General features: G+C 40.1%; 2 protein-coding genes across 2 annotated transcripts; both read right to left on the bottom strand.

Annotated features, from left to right (window-relative positions):
* Positions 1-136: 136 nt before the first annotated feature.
* LOC110001456 (jun dimerization protein 2-like) lies at positions 137-10,656 on the bottom strand. Its single transcript, XM_020656946.3, has 5 exons — positions 10,508-10,656; positions 9,352-9,404; positions 2,387-2,604; positions 1,683-1,787; positions 137-1,246 (listed from the first exon to the last, which is right to left on the bottom strand). Exons 3-5 carry the CDS (start codon positions 2,579-2,581, stop codon positions 1,055-1,057), a joined length of 492 nt encoding a protein of 163 aa, XP_020512602.2. The 5' UTR covers positions 2,582-2,604; positions 9,352-9,404; positions 10,508-10,656; the 3' UTR covers positions 137-1,054.
* A 6,312-nt stretch (positions 10,657-16,968) lies between these two features.
* si:ch211-153j24.3 (protein c-Fos) lies at positions 16,969-20,211 on the bottom strand. Its single transcript, XM_020656949.3, has 4 exons — positions 19,956-20,211; positions 19,230-19,442; positions 18,444-18,551; positions 16,969-18,248 (listed from the first exon to the last, which is right to left on the bottom strand). The coding sequence occupies exons 1-4, from the start codon at positions 20,097-20,099 to the stop codon at positions 17,541-17,543; spliced, it is 1,173 nt and encodes a 390-aa protein (XP_020512605.1). The 5' UTR covers positions 20,100-20,211; the 3' UTR covers positions 16,969-17,540.
* Between the last annotated feature and the right edge of the window lie 3,660 nt (positions 20,212-23,871).

Raw genomic sequence — 23,871 nt, 5'->3', positions numbered from 1 at the left:
AAAAAAAAAGGAATTCACAATTTGGGTCTCTTAAAACTTCTGGTATCATGACTGAGAAGAACATTTACATCACCTTTCAATTGACTTAAGTAAACTTAAAACATGTCTGATGGTGTAAATAACAGTCTATCCTTGGTTGTAGTTAGAAAATAAAATTTAATCTATTCAGAGTACCAGTCATACATAAGTCCAGAACAGACATAGACATACTGCTCAGCTGAAAAGATATCCTTTTTGTTTTCACAGCTGTTTGACAGCGTAACATGACAGACACAGACTGAGAAGATTGAAAAGACAAATCACATCAAGTGATTAACAAGCATTTCATATGTTTATGTATACAAAGCAGTAAAAAACAATAATAGACAGACAACAAGTCCTAAAAAATAACTGTGTAAACATTTTTTTGTATATGTGCTGTTCATGACGCCAGCGTCACCACAAATCGGATCAACCGGTACCTGCCACATTTGAGGCAGGGTATACGAATCAATATTACAAAAACAAGGAACCTCTACTTCTTCTGGTGTACTTGTATTGAGTATTGTATGCTATAAAACTCTACACCTGTATATTTCGGCTATCATACAAAAGAAAACTGCCGAACACTTTTGTGGGCCTCTGCATTCAAACAATGCCACACAATCTACAATGGGGTTTTGTAATAGAGCACCATATTGATATTAGTGTGTTTCCTCACTGTTGTTTCCATTCATACTCTACTGTTTCCATTGGTCCCTTTATGCAGAGGAGGTTGAAGTAACAGCTAGGCACAATAGGTGTCAACAACAACACTTAATGTAGAGATAAAACTGGGTGTTTCCAGTCTTCCAATGGACAGAGCCAGCTCATGTAGCAGTGCTAAAGAAGCCCTTAACCCCCCCCCCCCCCCTCCCCCCCCCCCCTGTCTTTGGGCAGAGTCTCCATAAGTCCTCAGTGTGGAGCTCAAGTGCATGTTTAGAAATGTATTGCCAGTTATGGTTTCATAGAAAATGGCTGCCACAGTGGTGCTAGTTTTAGGAATCAGGGTTTTCGCACCCTTGGTTTCCTGGTTTCACTTTTTGTCGGCGGACAGCTGCTCCAGCAAGGGGTTGGCCTCGCTCTCAGGTGTTTTGACGCTGTCGGTCCTCACGATGCAGGTGGGCCGGTGGAGGTTCAGCATCACCATTAGCTGCTGCCTTTCAATACGGAGCTCCTCAATCTGGGCCTTCAGCTCAGAGTTCACCATCTCCAGGCGTTCTGATTCCTAGAGAATACGAGAATATTGAAGAACTTAATATTAATACATTGAAAAATGCCTTCAGAAAAAAATAATAATAATTTAAACGAGGCTTGAATAAGCCTGACTGAGTTAGAAAGTACAAGAAGAAATACAACTGACAGCAATGACTAGACTGATGGGTTCTGAGGAAAAGTACAGGTTGGGACTGAAACTAAAAGGACAAAACTAAAGGAAACAACAGGGTAAAAGAAAAAAAAAAAAAAAAAAGGAAAATGCCGGAAACTCAAAAATTCAAACCAAAATTATTTTCCTTCCCAACCAAAACTGAATGTTTTCTCCAATAAACTATTATCCAATAGTATAGGATGGATCAAAAATCAGCTGTTCAGGGTTAACTGAAGTCAGGCTATTCATAGCTACCACCCTGAGCTGATCTGATCCTGCTGTGTCATAAACTCACCCTTTGAAGGAAGTCTGTCCGTTCCTTCTTTTTGTTTCGGCATCGTGCTGCTGCTACCTTGTTTTTCTCTCGTCTCCTTTTCCTCCTATCCTCGTCTTCATCCATCTGCAAACACAGGGTTTTATTACTATGAGAATGAGGCATTTGATTAGGGTGTTTAATAAGAGGAAAAACAGGCAATTACCATTTTCTATTAACAGATAGAATACTTAACCATACAACCAACAGTTGGGATCATCTAGATGGGGCAAAAACTGTTATGCAACCTGCAATGTAATTCTTGTTCTAAGTGCTAGAGGGGGTAAACGCCCAGGCACAGATAAACTACAGACTTATTCATTAGTCTACTTCATTAAAAACCAAACACACTGATGATAAAATATTGTGGATCAAGAGTTATTATTTGACTTAAAACAAACTTCTGCCACTTCATTTTCATTTAATCAACTGTCAAAAAATTACAAGCACAATAAAAACCTCAATAGTTTAGATTATAAACACAAATCCACTACATCTGATTTTAGTTTTTTTGGGGTCAAACAAGAGCAACAGAGTTTTTGGAAGAAAAAGATTGAACCTTCCTTGATAGAGGGATCTGAAACATTGTTTGTCTGACACCCTGCGACCTGACGCACGTCTTTCACACACTCTATGACTGGACCGTTTCCTCTTTTTTTTTTTTTCGCTCTGCTCTTCCTCCTCACCTCAGTCTTTATGGCCAGCGGCCTCTTCCCCAGCCTCCCCAGGAAGTGCAGCGGGGACAGTATGGCGCCCAGCTGGCGGAAGTCAGCCAGTTTGAGTTGATCGGTGAGCGTGGTGGCCGAGATGCCTGCCAGGGGGCCCAGGCTTGGCAGGGAGCCGGCCGCCAGCGAGGGGTCAGGTATCTGTCCCGGCATCATGTCCGACCCCGCCTCCGCCGCCCCTGTGAGAAGACAGAAAAGAGAAAGAGAGGGGACAATTAGCCAAAATTACTCTAAATGCATTTTTAATGCAGCTGATTACATCCTGGTTGTATTCAAGTAGGCTATAATAACTCCTAAAGCAAAGTCAATTCAGCAAAACAACAACATGGTTGCATGGTAAACAATAAATCAACAATATTAAAGAAATTCTATCGTTTTTCTTGTTTCCTTTTTTGTTTTGGTCAACATTTTTCTCATCATGTCTTGCTGTCTTCTAGAATGCATTCAAACGTTGACAGCTTTCACAGCTGTGTTATCTTTCTTTACAGCAGCTAGTGAAAAAAAAAACAACTTCACACTGTCAGCAGCTACACACACACACACACACACACACACACACACACACACATCTCTGCAGTTTCACAAGCAAAGGAAAGCCATGGAACTCCTTGGAACAATGACATACACAGAGGGCTATCTGCTGCATTTGTGCTTCTGATCAATCACGGAGTGGTTTCCATTTGAAATGTTCCTCTGCCTTTTTCTGAAAAGAGGATTCAGAGGATATCAAAAGCAATCATGTCAACACTTGTGCATTCCACCGCAGCCTCTTACACCAACCTGGGATCGTTTGGAGGGGTTTACCACTGCACTTTTTTTTTTTTATGTAATCAGGCAGGAATGAGGGACTGAAAGGAGCAAAAGGAGAACTTGTGCAGACCTAAAGGAAGTGGCTGCAGAATTAAGAAGGCTCTCTAATTACTGTAAGACCAAGTGCTGGAAAACTTCTGATGGCCAAATAAAAAACAAATGTTAGAGGGGAACAGTGAAACATGACTCGACTGTACCCTGCCCATCCCTGCAGAGGAGGAGCGAGAAGACGGAATTTTAGAGACGCTGTTTCTCTGACTCCTCAGTCTAAATGATTAAAAATAAATACAGTTAAAATGGTATAATATGGAAAGAAGAGTTGAGCCTTGAGCTTCAATTTGACATCTTCAAACAGAATCACAGCGTGGATCAAATAAGTTAAAAAAAATCCCTCAAAACTGATACAACTGATTCTTGAAAAAACTTGGCCCTCTGACAAAATATCAGGCGGGATTAGCAGCTAGACCAAAAAGTATGAGGACTTTAAAACGATTGATAATATCAGCGTGACTTCCACACTAACAATTTATTTCACATTTGCCTCCCAAACCTCTGCAGGTGGGGCACAAACCACACAAAGCCCCTCTCATATGGATCCAACAAAGACGGTTATTGTGAGGTGCTGGGGAAACAGCTGACACTGCTAGTGGGTGACGAGCTGACAGGCGGACAGTATTGTAAGTTAAACCAAGTTTTTCTTTCTTTGCTGAAGGGCTGAACAACGCTCTATTACAAAAGCCATAAAGGAGGTAATGAAAAAAACAATGTTATGTAACTCTATTCGAATGTACTCCACCCTGCTTATGGGCTTCACTTAATGTTTTTACAGTTGGACTGGAAGTATACCGTTGAGCATGGGGGAAACCAAATCAGCTCACTTTTAACAAGAGGACATCTATTCTTAACTGCAATGAGACTCTGAGATATGTCACATAATGCTGTAAACCTTTATTTTCTGCAGTTTCTTCTAGCTTTCAATTTCAAGTTGCAAAAAAAGTCAATCTCATATGCTTTGCTATACTTTGGGGGCATAGATTACTGCATGATGCATCTAAATTTCTCATATTACTATGACTTAAAACAGTACATTCAGTGTCAGACTGCCACCTACTTTCAACCTGTTCCTTAGCACCTTGATTTAGCCTGCATGATTTAGTCCCTTCAAGGACAAGTTCCTCTGTGGAGCCAGTGTCCAATGAGGCATTTTATTATTTAAATTCTGACAGCCCCTTCCCTCTCTCCCTCTCCCTCAGCCCCACACACACCCTCTGTATGTATACTCCCATTTACACTGCACTTGGCAGCTTGCTCTTGTTTTTACTGGAGAGAAAAAGAACAAGACAGCTCTGGTAAAAAATCTCTCTCAAACAAAATTCCCTCTCTCTCTCTTTCTCTCTCTCTCTAAGTCCCAGGAGAAGTGTAGGAATGAAAGCTGCCAAAGACTTTCTCTCTCTGCAGTCTGTCTAAGAGCAAGACAAACCATAAGGTAGGCTGCTAATCCAAAGGTGAATGAGAGAGAGAGAGAGAGAGAGTGTGAGAGAGTGCTTCAAAAATCGACAGACAGTGGTATAAATTGCTGGACTGCAGTGTCTGAGAGACTGGATTCAATATAAGGACCCTGATGCAACCATCATTTGCAGAGAAAAGCCCTGACATGTTCAACATTACAATATGCTGCGATTTTTCATACATTGCTCATTGCCGACCAATAACTTTGCTGGAATTTAAAAGATGCAATCCAAACTACACCCTGTGCCGAGAGACCGGCCACAGGAACTGAAGCGCCCATTAGGAATGACTGAATAAATCACTTTCAGAGCCAAAATGGAGTCCTGTTTCAAGTTGGCCAGACACTAAGGACCGGTGTACAGACTCAGATTAGACTCCCTTCTGGACAAACATGATTTTTTTAAAGGAAATTGACACTAAAAAAATAAGTCAATTCAGGAATAATTGTATTTCATGTCTATTAGTCTGGCTCCTATAAAGTATATTGTAATGCAACACCGCTCAGCCAGACAAGGAAAGCCCCCCATTCCTTGCTATGTCTTGTTTAGACATGCAGCTCAGACTAGACTTGCCACACACACACACACGCACACACACACACTCACACAGATACACGTTGAAACATTTTGAGTACATAAACATACATCAACCACACATTTATATACGACATCAGATCACACAAATCCCACAGGTAGTTTTGCCTTCGGCCTAAAAACAAAGGTGAAACACTGTCTGAAGCAGGATGTCTATCAATTATGACACATAAAAGTGACTGAGAGACAATTTATAGTACCGTTGCAAACTCAAAACAAATAACAGAGTCTTGACGTGACTGTCTTTTGATCTTAGTATGACTTTAAAGTTGAAAAGAAAGCTTCTTTTAATCTGTTTAGTGACTTTCAACCTGCCACACTAGTGTCTTAAAATCCCGCCTCAAAAGTACCCTTAGAAATATGAAGTATCATCTGTATAACACAGGGGAAAGTTTGCTGACACATCGCACTCACACAGCGTAATTATACCCAAAAGCATGAGTCAAAGTGATATTTTGCATTTTTCAATAGAGGGTAATTTTTCTCTCTTTTTCTCTGTCAGTGTTAGACTGCAGCGGAGGATTAGTGGTCAGCATTTGATGATGCAACGGCGTCACTGTGCTTTTGCAGTGGAGCAGAAAAGCCAGTGCCACAGCCTTTTAGGCCCACACTAGGCTCAGACAAAGACACCTACACAGCCCGGCTACACTGCCTGTCAGGGCTAAACTGAGAGGAGACATGCTGCAGCCAAGGGCGGGGAGCCGAAATGTCATGTATTAGTTATGAAATGTAAGACCGTACCCGATGCAGGTCTCTGGCTTCAGCCCAAAACTAATCTTACTGCATGAGAGCAGATAGCTTGGAGGTGTGCGTGAAGAGTGTGTGCATGTGAGGGGCCCTATATGTGCAGGCGGTCACTGTGTCCTCTATATATATATTTAGTTACAATCCGACTGGTTTCTTTGCGCACACACTCTATCTGTCCTCAGCTTGAGCAAATGTGTCCATTTCCTGAGTCATTCCTGAGCGCAATTAGCAGAGCTGAGGAATTCAGACCCTTACCAATAGCCAGCAGCACGACTGGAGGCCCTATTATCCTCGTCCCCTATTGAGATGCTGAAGGCGAGGGGTTATAGGGGGCTTTCAAAGGCTCCTCATTACCTGTTGCTTTTTTTTAAAAAGGAACCCACAAACCGCTAACCTCTACCAGCCTGGTCATTTTAAAGGCAGGAGTCAAATGTCATTTATTTCTGATTTATCTTTGCCTGAGACACAAAGTTGCATTACTGCGCTGCCAGACTGCTGAACATTGAATCACTGGCTCATGGTGTGCAAACTTTCCAAGACCACTTTTTGTCAGCATACTTTATTAAAATCTAATTCAGGACTAATAAGGCGCTGCACAGCCCACACACCAGCATCTTGCAAAAACTCATGCAGAACAGCTCCTAAAGCTCAAACGCTACACGAGCGCTAAAAAAAAATGAACAATGAGTGAAAAAGGATCAGGCCAAGGCACGCTCGCTCGCTCACTCTGTGGCCAAGGTCTGAGCGATCATCATTACCGTCTGCCCTCCATCAGGCTGTGTGTGTTGAGTTACAGACTTTCGCAATCCTCTGAGGAAACCAGGGAATTTGGCAGCGACTGTCCTCGAGGACAGGACAGTCCAAATATACAGAATCCTCATTCCTCCAACACCTCATTATGTTTTCATTGGAGGGACGAGGAGGGAAGAGATGCCCTAAAATTGGCTGCTGTCCTGATCATGTTGCTGTCATCTCTGCTCATCAACTTGATTATGACAACAGGAAATAGGATCTCCTTTCTGCTTAGCTTTATTTAGATGTATTTCTACTGTCCTTAAGGGCCGAACAGCTGCCACAGATAGAATGGGTCTGTTTTTGAAAATCTTCTCATGGTTGCTTAATTTTTCCCAAACAATCCAAAGCAGTGAGGAATATTTAACCACCATTGTTGATAAAGATGAGATATTGGCTGCAGCAGTGAGCAGGCTGGAGTCAAGTGCATGCAGAGGCCACTTTTGTTCACAATGAGATTACACAAGAGAGCAGGAAGTTTATCTATTGCATTTTATTGTAGACGTCACAGTAAGATTACAAGTTTTTTCAGGCAAACGGAAACACAAAAGCACCTGCAGATATGCACAAAGCCCCAGAGAACTGTGGCTGCCTTCAGTCAAACATTACTATGTGATCATTGGCTGGACTCCTGCTCAGCCTGCTTCATGCCATTCAAACACTCACACATCTATATTCTGCACCTGGGTGGTCCTGCTTGACTTATTATAATGTTACCATTTTCCTCCACATTGTAAATCAGGATTAGACTTCGCATTGCAGCGAGCTCTGACTTGGCTCAGACGTGGATTAAAGGACTCAAAATACAAACTGCAGACAAAAGCCATTTCAGACGTATGGAGTTCACGTCTATGACAAATCCGAGGTAAATTACATGAAATCTCTGAATATAAGATATTGGCCAACCTAGTTTAGAGAATCAGATTTAAGGCTGCCTGTTGAGGCAATCACGGTTATTGTGTAATGTCGGGTTGTCACTTTAATACTGCCTCACACTTTGTACTCTAACATTTCCTCATCTTTCTGACACTGGGTCTGATTCAACACGCACAAGTGTCTGCAGTAAACTATACGTTTAACGCGTTTGTTGCACTGGAGCGCTGTGGGCTAAGGATCAATGTTTAGGTCCACGTTTAGTGACAAGGCTGTTATTTCTGTGAAAATAGAGAAAACTTGAATAAATAAATTCACTTAAACTTAAATAAATTCAGGCAATCTGGAAATCATAATTATGTGCCTAGGCCTTTTAAATTCAACTTTTACTAGGCTCTTTTCTGAAAAGAAAACCTTACAGACTTTAATGATTCTTCTCTGTTACACCTCTGGACATTTGGGTGTTTGCTTCCACATCCAGCCTGTCCTGACACTGTTTTTACAGACCATGTGGAAAGGCTTATGGGGACTACAATGTGAGACTGATAATGTGATACATGCAGCAGTGAATATCTGCTCCCCCAGCATTAGTATTAGTATCACTGAGACTCGTTGTTGCATAGTTGGCTGGCTCGCCTGCAATGCGTCTGCTATCTATTCAGTGTACTGGGGTGCACCTTGGCAATTCCAGCTCTCCAGAGATGCACTGGAAGGCATTTCTACTTAAAATAAACCCTGTGCGCCCACGTCCAGCCTCTCAGCCCTGTCGGCCCTGCGCTGCTTGTCGGCTCGCCAGCCCTTCCCCATTAATCCACTGCAGCGTTCCATTTATGCAGGAAATATCCTACCAATGTGCCTGGGCAGGCGCTGGGGCATTTAAACCCTCGGCAACACACGCTGGATCACTTAGACACACGCAAACACAGATAAAGACACAAAGGAAACGCATATATAAAGAACACAAATAGTTTCCCCTGCACGGCATGTCGCTGTACAAGCAAGCACTGCAGCAGCTGAGGAACATGCACTAGGAAAACACTGAACCTATGAACTTACAAGTTACAAAGACACACGCAAATGCAAAGGATCCAACCATACATCATTTTTCCCATTCCTAAATTGGCCTCTAACATTTAGGCCAACAGGGACGGATAACTAAGGTTCTGGTTACTGCCCCTGTTACACAGTTAAGTGTCAGTCTTTTCTAAGATCCTCATTTAGACGGGGGTATGATTTTTACTGACTCATCACACAGGGAAAGAATTGGATTATCTGGTGATTCAGGATACATTTAAAATACAGTCTGTTTAAAGGTAGCCTGCACACACCAAACAGTTTCCCTTATCCAGAAAAGATACAGAAACGTGCAGAGAATATGAACTATGATTTGCCATATTACTAATCAAGCCAATCTAAGCTCAAATCCATAGCTGTGCTTGCATGCTGCCAAACATACGTCACATGTAATTGACATCAGGGTGTTAAATTGTAAGCTGGCTATGCCATAAAAAAAAAAGGTTGTTTAGTATAGGAGAAGGTGATACTCAAGAGAGGTTCTTGATTAATTCAACTTTAAATCTGTTTTAAATGTGCAATACTTACTCAGAGAAAACCTGCCAGTTGTCTTCTGTCAATGATGCAACTGTGTTTGGACACTGTGAAAATGTAATAAGATGTTAATTACCATTCATTATAGAATTTAGTGAAATAAAGAACACTAAAATGACTGATTAACATAAAATGAACCAAAAAAAAAAAAAAAATCTCTTTTCTTTCTATGAGTGTCTAATGTTCATGTATGTATTTATTTGTATTTAATGTAAATTTCAAATATTTGGGTCAATATGGTAAAAAAAACAAAACTGTAAACATAACATGTGCACAATAAAAGTGTGGTAGGCCTATATAACACAAAAAATAGAGATACATTAATTGATAAAAAAAAATTATTATTGTAATAATTGTAATCTTAATAGCAACAGACAAACATGGTTATCTAACAGACATTTTGCAAGTCTCGTAAGCCTACTATGTTGCAGCAACAAGCAATTTTTTAATAGTAACAGTGAAAGTATAGTTGACTACAGGACGAGCAGAGCCGACCCTGACGCTACACCTCTGTGGACTCGCATGAACCTCCTCGGCAGTGCAGTGATAACAAGTTTAATTCATGCACTACTTAAATCTCTGCAGACTGCATGTAAATTTGGTGCAGCAGACTCGCTTAGCTAACAGCTAGCCTCCAATGAAAGCCCACAGCGTGCGGCGGGTATACTGTTACATAACTACATTCACTAACCGAGACTTCCCCTGTTTAGCAACACTGACATTAAAACTCCTGCGATGAAAATACCAGCAGTGCCGACGCAAGCTCCCGTGTAATGTAGCAAATGTTGTCTGTAACTAACGAGCTGCGAGGCGACAGTCGCCACAACAGTTATTACACTTACTTATTGCTGATTGCCTTTTGCAATGAAAAGTTTTAAAACTTTTCAATGTCCAGACTTTTGAAACTACCAATAAGTGAAAACACGTCCCGTTAAGTTTTCTTTTGACTCTGACTCAAACTTCAAAAAAAAAAAAAAAAAAAAAAAAAAGAAAACCCGGATAATTTTAAGAGTTATGAACGTGGTTAGAAAAAGTGCAAAAGAATAACGCCAAAACTTGAAACAACATGCTCTCACTCCAGCATACAAACAAAGAGAAGGGCAGACATCACTGGCATAATGTTATCTTGACGGCTGATAAACAGACATACCTATTGTGCGTCCAAAATCCGCAGTAGTAATAACGTGACGGTGCGGGAGTAGTGAGACGGATGTAGGTTTTTGGGACTAGCTGAGGTCGTTGCATCAGCCCGTTTAAGTACTGCTCTTGTCTGGTGAGAGCTCAGGAATGCGGAAGCACTGTCCCGTACGTAAGCACGGATGAAAATAATGTAAGAGGAGGGCTTTACACACACAGTTTACATGCTCCACCCCTAGCAACCCAAAAAAAAAAAAAAAAAAAAAAACATAACACAGACTGGAGGAGAGAAAAGTTTCAGCTGATGGGACAGAGATAAAGTGAGATAGACAACACATGCCCTGCAGCCAGGAACGACTCACTGAATTAGTTATTGCTATAAACACGTGTCTTAGCTGCAGGTGTTTAATTTGACACAATGTGGGGGTGACAAAATGAAGGCCCTGCCAGAAATAAGAAAGTAACAGTAGCCTATACATATTTTTAACCTTCAATAAAGCAGAATTGACATGGGGGTCCGAGCCAAGAGAGCAGGTGCAAGAAATGTATGACTCTGCACCTACTTTTTTTTAGTGTTTGAAAACATTTACCCACTTGTGACTTTCTCCTGTGACATGGCCTTAGTGACTGTTCCTTTACTTAGGTTTTAGTTGGATTCGATTTTACACCAGGGGGAAAAGAACGATGGGAAAATTCTGAAAAAATAAACATAATTTAGCACCTTGCCATATTCTTTAGAACCTTTTAATCTCTTCGTGGTTCTCTTAGTGGTGGTTATTTGTTGTCTTTGTTGGAGTTTGTAGCTAAGCTGATGGTTTCTGACATCAAATGACTAATTTAAGTCTCAAATGTAAGTACATCTTGCAGCCAAATCACAAAATTCAAAGCTTTCTGCATCATTCATGAGCTATATGTTGGAAAATTAGAGGCATCTTATTTATAAATACAAAGAAGTGTCATCTCTTCCTCTTTTAGCTATTTTCCCCTGAATAGTAAAACAAAGTAATTGCTCAATATTTTAACTTTTCAGGATTGTGTTAATTTGTTCAGACAAATTCGCAGAGGGGGTTCAATCTTTTTCATTCATAGGGGAGAGGAAAATGAACGCCTGATTGGGCAATCTTGCACAATTGCATAATTTGCTTTAAATGTATTCCTGAAGAAGATTTAAGTGATTAATAACAAGGTTTACTAAATCACGTCGAACCTTCTCTGTTTGAATGTTTCTGAAAGTTCCAGAAAACTTCAGAAGACCCTTTGTGCTGCTTCCCTCTTGTGTTTACGGACGCAATTACATCCCACTGGACTTCTCAAAAGACTGAAATGTGTTTGGTTTAAAGTAGATAGTGATGATCTCTGTGATGAAAGCTGTGCATGAATAATTCATTGTGGATTTGATGTATAATGATATAAATGGTGGCAAGATCTGAACAAAATCTACCTGTGAATTACATTTCAAATCTACTACTGCAGTCAAAACAGAGCTGCAATACAATACCAATCACGCTGAACGTTTTGGAGGTGTTTCCCTGAAATTGCAATTAAAAAGTGTGTTCTTGTTTTATTGAAGTGGAGAACAACTTAAGCAGTAACAACTCACATTCCTGTGCAGCTTTTATTACATCTCAGGTTTTGATCTGAGGCCTCGTTGGGTTTTGCACAATATCATTTCAACTGTTCCTCCTCGAACAAGCAGCTGAGTTATTAAAGGCTCACCAAAATACCCCACTCTGTTCCTTTTTTTAGATTCTAATTTGGTTCTGCTGTGATTTATGTTCGTATCTGAGGAGAGGTCGAGGGGGGGGCAGTGCGTCACAGTCGCTCCTCACAGAGATGACAAATGTCAGGGGAGGAATTTAGGGTTAATAAAGCAGAACTCATCCAACAAGCAGACAGATTTCATAAAGCAGGAGGGTCCTAAACATCTATAGTCAACACAGTTCAGAGGTTTTCCCTGTTCTTGCAGGTTTAGACTTTGAGCTGAATTTCTCCATGAATGCAGGAAGGCAGCCAGAGATGTCACTCAGTACTCGGACACACATGGCGCTCGCTCATTTGGCACTTTAAGCCTTTAAGAGGGAACTGTGGCTGCCAAGAACAATAAGCCTTGATAATGGCACCCTGAATAAACATATACCAGTCTGAATATGCAGGCCAGGTATGCAAAGCATGTTAATTTTTTCAAGGAACTAAAAGGTTCTTTTTTTAGATTATTTAGTATCAAAAACCATTTTTTCAGTGTGAAAGAATATATATAACACTGCAAAGTAATTGAAGCTTTTGGCTCATTTGACTCTGTTTTAAGGTTGTGAATGACATGAAGATCTAAATTCTTGACTTATATGATACTCATGAAAAGTATTTGAATTAAAAGATAATCTTGGATGCACTTTCCAGCAGCTGCCTGAGTAATGAATAGAGAGGGAGAGCAGTTTGTGGTTTTGCAGTATTGCGAAATTTCTTCAGAATTCGTCTTGCTGTGTGGCAATCACTCAAGGTAAAAAAAAAATAAAGAAAATCACATTGAAGTATTTTTGTTTTCCTGTTTATTAATTCTATTTTTTTAGAAAATGTAATGACTGTACACTATTGTCTCCTTAACATCCACACTGATTTAAAAAGATGTAAACAAGACAAATTCTCTGAATTTCTTCCAACTAAAAACAGATTTATATCTGCAGGTCATCATGTTAAAGTGCTTTGCAGCATTACTATAGAAAAAACATCTTTGGGAAATACCCTGCAAACCAGACACAATTCTGACTCATCATCCGCCGTACTGCAGACAATAAGGACTTGACTTATTTTTTACTGTTGTTTCATTTAATTTCCTTCCTATACCTTCCTCTTTATTCTCTTTCAAAATAATCTCAGACATTTGTCACAGAATTGTCTGGCATATTTTTACAGATGCACAGTTTTAAGGTAAGTTATTTAAAACTGTATGCAGAAGTTCTACAGTTTGGGAATAATTTGAAATTTCACAAGTTTCCATCTTTTGGCAACAATGCTTCATGGGCAAATTGAACTTTTTTTTTATTATAGCTTATGTGCAAATCTGCAGTAGTGCACTTTGTAGTGTCTGCAATTAGGCCTAAATGTATGCCTGATCTTATATTTAATTAGTTTACACATAATTGTAATACTAGTGTACATGAATACAGTGTCACAACTAAAACCAATATATCTGTATAACAAAACCGTCTTCTCTAATCTTCATGAACGAGGACACAGGAGAACATGCTCTGATGTATCAAACACAAAAACAGATAAGATAAATGTTTGTTTTAGTGGATTCAATTGTAATCATACTCAATTTAAAGAACCAAACAATTCAATCACCTCTTTCATCAATTGCTTATTTATGCTAAATTGAAAGCCTTTCTTCAAAGACATCCCCCTCTTTAAATAACAAGCCATCTGCTAACATTACTGTTCAGTCCCTTTCCTCCCCTACTGACCCTGTTTCCGTTTGAGCAAAAGCTCTCGTTGTTATTTGGATTTAATGTTGACAAATGGTATTCAGACGTGTCCAATTCTATAAAAAGTACATTCTTAGATTTATACATGTCACATTCTTATTTAATGCTACAGTCATGAAAAACAGGCGTAAGTAAGTTCAAAATAAAACACCAAATCATCACATGATCTTTTTCTTCCTATTGTATCATTGACGACATGATCTTAAGTCAGGTGACCCAGTCTTCCAGGAACCTGTATGACATTGATTTATCCCTGTAAATATAACACTTCCTTGGGAATATCACAGCAGAGGGAAACACAGTGGTCAAGAGGTGCATGAGGATGAGATAACAGAGGTGGAAATAGTGAGCACATAACAAATAATGGAAAGAATGAGATCTGTATCCATGTCAGACATACAGTATTACAGTGTGCTGGTGTAGGGAACCAATCCTGAACAGTACTTCAACATTAAACACCTATTAAACATCAACTGCATGTTTGAAATGTTCAAATACAGCAGGCCGTTCCATTGCTTTACAGTGCAGCTCATATTAGGCTATAGGTGCACATAAAAACAAAATTATAACAAAATGGGGAATGGTAACATTATAGTAGCACTAAGCCCAAATTTTAATCACTAATGTTGGTGTTACATGTTATTAACGTGTTACTTAAAGGTGTTTCTGAAAAAAAGCCACAACCTTCTGAAAAATAAAAACACGTGTTTTTGCATGCCAATTCAACCTCTGCTTATGCTAAAGATTGGTATTGTTATGTGAGGTCACCAAACCTTTTTAGGCCCTAAACATATAGGCCACCCGATTTGGTTTTCATATGGTATTTTTTATTTTATTGTTTTCACTAAAGTTCATTAGGAATTGTGTATTTAAATTTTTTCTACTTTTTTCTGACACCTGTGTTCGTTGAATTGATTGGTTATTAGGCCTACAATATGATGCATTGTTATAGATTCAAAAATAAGTATAATGTTGACAAATAGTTCCATATTGCCAGCTATATCTACTGTTACGACATAATAAATACATATAGGCTACTCATAAAATAAGATTTCTAATCAATTGTAAAACCCTGACATGTGACATTCTGCTGCATTTTTGTCCTTCTAAAAATCTAAACTGGTTAAAATGCTAATAATACTTATGAAGTCCAACTTGAATTTAAATGTGTATCTCAACAGCTGCATGATTTTTAAAATGTTTCTCTTGGTCAAATTTAGGAAAATAACACCTCATCCTCAGTTGACTTCCAATAACCTTCGGCTTAAAATGTTGCTTGATGGTTGGTTGTGAACAACTCCAGCTTTGTGATATTTACAACTTTGAAACAGACGGTGACAGGCATCACACTGCTGGACTAACAAAGCGTGGTGGAACAAGTGGAGTGGACAGAAAGTGAGTCAGTAGACATTGGAGCTGTTGACAGGCCCATCAATCATCCCTTTAAAAAAAAAAAAGCAGGGCATCGAGACATAACATAAATACCCATAAAATGAGACGCTCTCTTGCGCCCCCTACTGATTAAAATAATACTGCACTTCTAACATAGGCTAATTGACTTGTTTATGTTATAAAGCGTTTAGGCCCTACTTAAGGTTTTCTAGAAATTAATCAAATAATGCCTATACTTTGGGGCAGAATAGCTATGCCAACATTAAGTGCACTCACTGCAGGCTATATGGCTGCATTTAAATGGGTCTAATTGAAAAACTAGACTATTGTTAAGGACCGAAACCAAACAGCCTGTGCTCCTTAAATGTCCCGTTTGCTGTTCCGAGAAAAGACCTTGGCATTGTTAAATAATTAATAAAAGCCCGCTGTGTGGTGTGATAAGAGGTTTCGTGTGTTTACGCTCCCGCTCGTGCTCCTGCCTGCTCCGAGTCTTTCCGGTAACATCCGCAAGCCACGAAACATGACACGCCGTAGTCATGGAGACAAAACAACTGCAGTTCCCAAACATGGTCAAAGGGGAAGTGAGACGTATTTGGTGTTCGCGTGTTGACGTCACGCACAGCACGCACAGCACGCACTGTCCTACTGCAGCTGTGTAAAGTTCGGATTCCCTTGACCAGTGGAGCCAAGAACGAGATATGAATGAATAATTAAGCTGCTGTTTCTACCGCTCCCACTCATTTTAAACACAGTTCACGCGATGGTTGCACTTTATGTAATCCTGTTTCCAAAAATAGACACACTGACATCTTTATAGACAGCATGCAGATAGGCATATGCTATAGAATTATGTTTATAGCATATAATACGGTTCGGGACCCTCGTCGTGACTCTATTTAAGTGTTACTTAGCATATCATCCTACATTATCCTTGTTTGCAGCTTGGAATTGAATGGGGATTTTTTTTTTTTTTTTACTCTTTACAAATCAATCTTAGTCTATAAGGCTGAAGTTCACTTTGATTCTTGACCTCAGGAAGTAGGAGGGGAATCAAGTAATTTATGAAGGCCTAGCTGATTTGGAGTTTCATTTATTTCTACAGAAGTAATAAGCCACATTAATCATGGTATGGAAAAACATAAACTTAGCAAGGACATCCACTTAACAGGCTATACATTTTCAGGCTCATTAGTTTCTTTGACAAATCAGAAATGGTCATGAAATTGAAATAGTAAAAATCTATTTTTGAACAATTTAGGTCTTTTTAGCTATAAGGCAATGGTCACCCCCTGCTAGAAACTTAAAGATCAGTTTGGAGCTGTCCTTTAGGGTACAGCATCTTCATCCACAGATGAAGTTACATTTTTAGACATTATATAGACAGAAAGCCCTTGAAGTGCTCAAAAAAAGGGAAATTTGAACATATGAAAAGGAGGACAACTTGGTAAATAGTAAATTGACTTGAGCTTGTATATCGCTTTTCTCTGACTAGAATTGAGCATAATACATGTGTTGGTGATATTTTGTGAGACTGAAATCTCTGTAACCCGGGATGATGTGTTCAGTCAAATTCTTATTTAAGAATGACAACAAAAGCAAGAACATCTTTGTTTTTTTATTTGATTTCCACCGTTACACCATTTTTTTGCATTTGATAAGTAAAAAAATAAACTATGTCATAAAATACATCTCGATAAAATACATAACATGATCATTGTTTGTTTTTTTTGAAAATATCAGTTAGGAGACACCTTACAGCAAGATGTTACACCTACACGCTACACGTTAGTTACCCTGCTAATTTTACATGTTGGCTATAGAACACAACTTTGTCAACAGTATAACACATACATTATAGGCTACTGAGCTTCATCTAACTTCACATCACATTTTGATCTTTTGAAACATAGGATACCACTGCTTCTCGGAACACAGATGACTTTTATTTGCATGCATTTTTGTTACCAGCCAAAAGTCTTGTCTCAGAGAATTGCACAAACAGAATGGAAGAGGTCAACCCTGATACATCCACAAAAACATGTCATCACCACAACCTGTGATGTTTAGGTTTTACAACACCAAAACTCACATAATATTATTTGAGAGTGAGGGACATAGCTTGCTGGCTGGTTAAAATGTAATAACAGTATCATTGCATAAAATACTTTGCATTCACAGGGCCAGAAGTGTTGGAGAGTTAAGATTATCTTTCATTAACTCTGATGCACCCAGGCTGCCTTTGAGGCCCTCAAAGCCTTCAGACAAGGAATCAATCTCGGAGAAATTAAAGGAAAACACTGTGCGATAATTGCTACAAGTGGGACTGGAAGACATGACTGGTGTGTTCAAAGATTCAAGGTCATTTGCCACAGACTTGTACAGGGTTTCCCAGTCTGAGAGGCAGAAAGGGCCGCTCATGTCGATGTCAGGGACTGATGCTGCCATCTCAGAAGTCACTGCCATCTCAAGACTTGGCACCAAGTCATCCAGGTCATCTCCTTGTAAGTCCTCCAGGGCCTCTTCTGCACTCGAACACAGCAGGATGTTGGAGTTGCCCAAAATGGCTGCAGCAGGAATGCATGGGACGTTGTCCATTTCTTGAACAATAGGGACTTCTGCAACAGTCAGGTTACCCTCTGTGGCTTTTACATTCTCTAGGATGGAAAGCAGCTGGGGGGAGGCTGGAGGGTCCTGCAGCATTATGTTATCGTCATCATCCTCATTGTCTGCATCCTTCTCCTCATCCTCCTCGTCATTCGCAGGGAGTTTGCAGGAGGGTTTATGGGAGGCTAAGACCTGCTCCAGTCTCTCCTTCTCCTTCAGCAGGTCGTTTATCTCTGTCTGGAGGGCAGACCTGTCCTCTTCAAGCGTGTCAGTTTCCTGAGGTGAAGAGGAGAGAACAATGAATAAACACTCGACAATGGGGAAACATTTAACACTGCAACCCGGGCCAAGCTGTTATCTCTGTGGTGCTCCAGTCATCTTTAATCAGAAGTTACATGTAACGCATCATTGGATAGGTGCACGTGCTGTGTGATGATCTCTGTGTGTTTACACATAAAGCAGAATACTTACAGCTTGCAGAGTGTCTATTAGCTCCCTCCGTCTGTTGCGACACTTTGCTGCAGCGATTTTGTTCCTCTCCCTCCTGATCATCCTCCTCTCCTCCTCCTCTTTCGTAGCCTGGAATCAATCACAAATCACCAAAATGTAATGCGCACTCTGCTTCGTTTTTTTTTTGCCATATCAGCAGTTGGCTCGACCACATCTTTCCTCTCGCCAAAAAAAAAAAGGTGAAGAAGAAAAATCTTCGTCGCAGTGTATATGCTGGGAATACTGATCGGTGCAGACGCTCCCGTTCAGTTCAGGCGTTAAAATGCTGCAACACTGGCACGGTCCAGTCAGGCACGTGAACGCGCACGTTCATGCAATTAACCGTCCTCATCTTTAACATCGCTGCACTCCTTATTGCAAAAAGTAATTGTACTGTCACTACTACAAGCGGTGATCTTATTACACCGGGACGCCCTACGTGCACGTTACATTAACACACACCCTCCTTCGTGCCATGTTGAAAATAACGCGATAACTCACGTCTAAGTTTCAGATTAATTAAGTCTTTGGCAGAAAAGACTCATTTTGTTTTCTGTTTATATTATTGGTTAATTGATTGGTTAATTGATTGGTTAATTGATTGATTGATTGATTGATTGATTGATTGATTGATTGATTGATTGATTGATTGATTATTAACTAGGCCAATTCGATTGATAGATGTGTGTATTTTTTAAACTGACATTTATTTTCTAATATGGTCTTTGATTTTTTTTTAACTTAATTGAATTCTTCTATTTGACATACCTTATCTTTCAGTCCTCTCCTGTTGGAGGATTTTGCCTTGTTTGCTCCTCCCGAGAGAGAGGACTGGTTCTTGCTTTGAGTTCTGGTCTTCGCACGGTCGGACGGAGAAACAGATGTGATGACTGTCGGCTGCACCATCCATTTCAGATCCGGCGAGGTTGAGATTGCAGTCACAGTCGGAACAAAGGAGTCTGCTACACTGGTATCAATGTCCTGATGGAGCAAAGATCACAGAAAAATAAAATATATGAATGCTGTCAAACACCAATTTAGCTCATATGACTTGGGAATCATGTCCGTATGGTGACCTTTAGGTATTGTTAAATGGTAGCCTACATCAACCATTTGGCTGAGGAATGCCAAAAAGACAAAATCCACACTGCATCCATCAAAACCACTTACATGCTATAACATAAAATCCTCATCATCATAACATAATTCTTGTTAGGCTATAAAGGTCACATAAGTATGTGTACATTGCATTGATTATTGCGCTGCAGACACAGACACTCTTCAGTCTGTGTATTTGTAAAGAAGCCTATAAGCACGGGAAGGTAATCATGTTCAAGAACAGGCTGTCTGGAATGAAGCCTACATGGAAATGTGTGAACATTTTATACCAACACACAAGCCTTTTGCACCCTTTATTATCCTTATGCATTAAATTATCCTGCACATTTTTTTTTTTTTAGGATTAGCCTATTTCTTTAGATGATCCACTTGTACCTTGTCGCTGTCCATTGATGATGAAAACGAGTCAGAAGGATGCTGGCTGCACCCAGGGGTGTCCCCGCCAGGCGATGCTGTGCTACAGCTGGACGAAGAGTCGAACTCAGTGCTGGAGTCTGGATGCATATTCTGGTCTAACATCTCTGCAGAAAAAGAGAGTGCAGGATATCTATTCTAAAGCGAAAAAGGTGACGCTTCAATGCCTTTCTTGCTTCATTTGCCAGCTTCATAAAGGACAACTGTGCAGATAGTGGAGAGGCCCGCCTTTTATAGTGAGCCGGATTTTTATGAATGAAATCTGTGTGGTGAGACTGAACCATTTCACACGGGGAAGGGTAAGGGGGGAAACTAGCAGGTTATTTTTTAAATGAAATTAAATAAAAAGCAATCAGTCAATTAATCAACAGCATCAGCATTTTCATTTAAGCTTTTTCTATTACTCAAATAGGTCTATCGAGAAAAATTGCGAGTACGTTTTCAGTGACACCCCCGCTGCATGAGGCGCCCATCGCCTTGAATGAACTACGTCATATCATGTATGCAGCATCTGCATCATATAGGCTACGTGATGTTCTCTCTGTGTCCTCATATGTTCACACGATGTACCTAAATGTTTCTGCCGCATGGCAAAAGATATTTTTCTCAAGAAGATGACAGATTATTTCAATGTAACAAATTAATGAACAATTGGGCTTAAACAGCTGTTTAATCATAGCCTATAACAAAAATGCGAGCAAACATTGTAACGTCTGCAGTGCAATAATATAGAAAGGCATAAAACATCCTCAATTTCTTTATGGGGGGGGGGGGGGTATTGCATCCTAAGTCAGCATGATTCTTTTTCATTTTTCACAGTTCCTTGCACCCCGCCTGATTAATTATGAGCTGCTAATCATCTCTATGGAGTGTCATCCTGATATCACATTGCCTTTCACCTGTCTCTGCTTATGAATACAGCTTCAGCAACAGAATTGTCGCGGTAGCAGCCAATCGCCGACTAGACTGGTCGAGCCATATATGGTGTTTCCGGAAAGAAAAGGGGGCGCGCTGACTGCGCAGGGAGAGCGCGCCGATGGACGAGTGTGTGTGACTATGTTTGGCCCACTCACTCACTTTTACAAAAGAAAAAGTGAAACCTGCGCTAAAAGGTTGTCCCGTCATGAAATGCACCTGATGACAGCGTCAGGGAATGCGTGTTGAGGACACAGGAATGAAGAGGAGGACAAACCCATGCTGCTGACCCAACTTGTGCGTGAATTGAAAGGTGGCATACCACTTTTTAAAACAAATGGGCTTTAGTTCTGCGAATGCATTTGTAAATCAGCATTATACTCATGGTTTCATGCTGATTAACCTATTTTAATCAGGGAGGCTAATTCGTCGATTGAGCATATTCTGGCCATTTCCCTCTAATAAAAATCCGTGAGCCCATAGCCTATTGGCCCCAATTAGGCATCTATAGCGTTATTCCCGCAAAGCCAGTGTGAGCCTTATGAGAAAAGAGATTGTATAAGCTGCATATGCTATATTTAGGTGAGGATGACTTCACAGATCCACTGGAGTGAAAGCGAAAGACAGTGAATAGAGGGGGGCCTCTCCCTGCTCGGAGGGGCTGCTGCTGAGCTCCCGGCTTCCCGACAGTCCCAGCCCCCTTCTGCCATATTTACTGGCACATCATTAGGTGGTCCGTGTGAGCCCATTCAGTATGCAGCGGCTCAAGACCAAAGGGGTTAAAAGGTCGAACATGACTGCTAACACCCCTCATACAGCACAAAGGCTTGTTTTTTACCAAAGCATCCTGAGCGTGAACGTGCACAGAGCGGCGTTTATTTATAGCGTCAGTGACGTCGGCGTTCAAAGTTCATGTAAATGAGGCAAATATATCACTTTAGGTTTGCTGTGCTCTGCTACTGTGTAATGAAACCATAAGCTTTACTTTAAAATTGTGAAAAGGTCTTTAAAAATATAAAACCCTATGAGTGTAAGCCGAGGGTAAAATGTTGTACAGCCTTTTCCCATATGGCTATTTAAAGTTATGTTTAACATAAGCTCATCCGTGTCAGCATCTGCTTTGTTGCTCTGGAGCGTTAATTTAAATAGCTATGTTCATTTTTTGTTTTAGGCTATTTATTTACAATATCGTGGCCATTAGAAGCCAGGCTAGAAATTACTTTTGAAGCCATTGGCTATGAGCAGATAACATGCAATCTCTTTTTTTCCATCTCTTCTACAAGATAGCCTACTAAACTAAAACATATTGTTCAAAATACTTAGTCTAGGCTACAGGTCAGACTCAGCACTGCAGAATTGGAAGTTGCTGTTCTTGCCAACCATAAAGTGATAAAAAAAAATACACAAGGTAAACTGTTGTGTGTTTCCTATTTCATTTTGCAAACACCAACGTTGAGGGATCGCTCTATGAGAGACAAAATGGAAACAGAGCTCTCACTCTGCTACTGATTCATATAACCAGAAATTCCGGGCGACAGGCCGACGTAACTTCGAGACGACACCGTCGAGCCGGCTTTGTTTTATTGTGTTGAGTGAGCCGTCTTCACAAACATACACGATCGTTGTTGCTAGGCAAAATTACGACGTCACTGACGCGAAGGGGTGGAGTGTTGCTCGGGCAACCAAGAATGTTGAACAAAACAGGAGCGCGGGAACCGGAGCTCCCGTCCTTTAACCTACATTGATGCCCTTGCGTATAATCACAGACACAACTAATTATAGATAGAATGTAAAGACTTTTAATAGGACTTATTTTTTATTTTTAACAACAGCATAGCCTGTAGAAGGACCTTGTAAAAAGGGCCACTTGATAAAAAAATTGCATTCCAGAATAGTTAAAAATCATAGAAAAATAAGAAGCAACTGGAAAATGTCTGTTGTGGCCAGCCCAAAGTAGCTTGTAAAAATTATGAAAACTCTAAAACAGATTTGTTGACATTACTAAACTGTATTGGGGTCTTTTTGCTAGTCCAAAGCCCTGAAGAGCAACAGAAAATGGACAGTGGATTTTTTGACAGTAAAACGTGATAGGCCCACAGAATGGAAGTGGGTCAGTTTTTACTTTTTTTAAAGGAATATCAAGTCTGATTGCTGGGTCATTGCTAATTTGCTTGTTGTGTACATCTCTAATGGAGAGGCATGAGGATTCCCTCTAACCACATTTGTTGGGAAAGGCCTTTACAATCAAGCCTAGACATCTGCAAAGCTGAAATGGAAAAGTACACATAACAAACCGGTTTTCAGTCTGCAACCAAAACACTCCCAAACTTGTATTGCAGACATAAGGTAGGCTTACAAGAAATGCCTGAGGGCAAAGTACACAAGTAAGTACGTCTGCACTGACATAATTTGATGAACATCATGTACACATCAGTACGTCATGTGTTTTTTGGATTGAGGCAAATTATTGACAATCTCTTACACCTTTCAATAAAGAAATGTATTTGCAAATTGCAGGACATTTGTCAGTGTACAAAAGGCTTCTCAGCAGTTATACACACAGATAGCAAAAACATTTGTTAATCTCCAATATGTAATCAACACTTAATTCTATTCTAATTATGAATTTAGCAACAATATGCATTTGATTTAAATTCCATACAACCTTACATGATTCATATGTCTGAGTGGTTATATGAAAAAGCTGTGGGGTTAAACGAGACAAAAAATATGATAATAAAGACATAATCATTATGTTCTTTTAGACTATGTTCTTTACAGATGTTTCTGTGGATTTAAATGAAAACTTAAAAAGTAATATTAAGTTGTGAATCCTCCTCATATTGGTGTTGCTTAATGGCTTTCTGCTCAACCAGGCTGGAGGTGATGAAACAGTGGCACGTGTGGTTTTGCTGAGATAATGTGCTCAGCTGATGTTCAGAGTGGCTGTGACCTTGTTTTA

The sequence above is a fragment of the Labrus bergylta genome, chromosome 15 (genome assembly GCF_963930695.1).
Source record: "Labrus bergylta chromosome 15, fLabBer1.1, whole genome shotgun sequence".
NCBI classification, from domain to species: Eukaryota; Metazoa; Chordata; class Actinopteri; order Labriformes; family Labridae; genus Labrus; species Labrus bergylta.
This window is presented reverse-complemented; position numbering and strand designations above follow the sequence as displayed.

What these genes read in the sequence shown, in the direction of transcription:
- LOC110001456 (XM_020656946.3), bottom strand. Translation starts at nt 2,581, where the DNA reads ATGATGCCGGGACAGATACCTGACCCCTCGCTGGCGGCCGGCTCCCTG. An exon ending in CGCTGGCCATAAAGACTGAG is followed by an intron (nt 1,788 to 2,386) that starts GTGAGGAGGAAG and finishes CTGTGTTTGCAG; the next exon opens with ATGGATGAAGACGAGGATAG. An exon ending in GGACAGACTTCCTTCAAAGG is followed by an intron (nt 1,247 to 1,682) that starts GTGAGTTTATGA and finishes CGTATTCTCTAG; the next exon opens with GAATCAGAACGCCTGGAGAT.
- si:ch211-153j24.3 (XM_020656949.3), bottom strand. Translation starts at nt 20,099, where the DNA reads ATGTTAGACCAGAATATGCATCCAGACTCCAGCACTGAGTTCGACTCT. An exon ending in GGAGAGGACTGAAAGATAAG is followed by an intron (nt 18,552 to 19,229) that starts GTATGTCAAATA and finishes GATTGATTCCAG; the next exon opens with GCTACGAAAGAGGAGGAGGA. An exon ending in TAATAGACACTCTGCAAGCT is followed by an intron (nt 18,249 to 18,443) that starts GTAAGTATTCTG and finishes TCTTCACCTCAG; the next exon opens with GAAACTGACACGCTTGAAGA.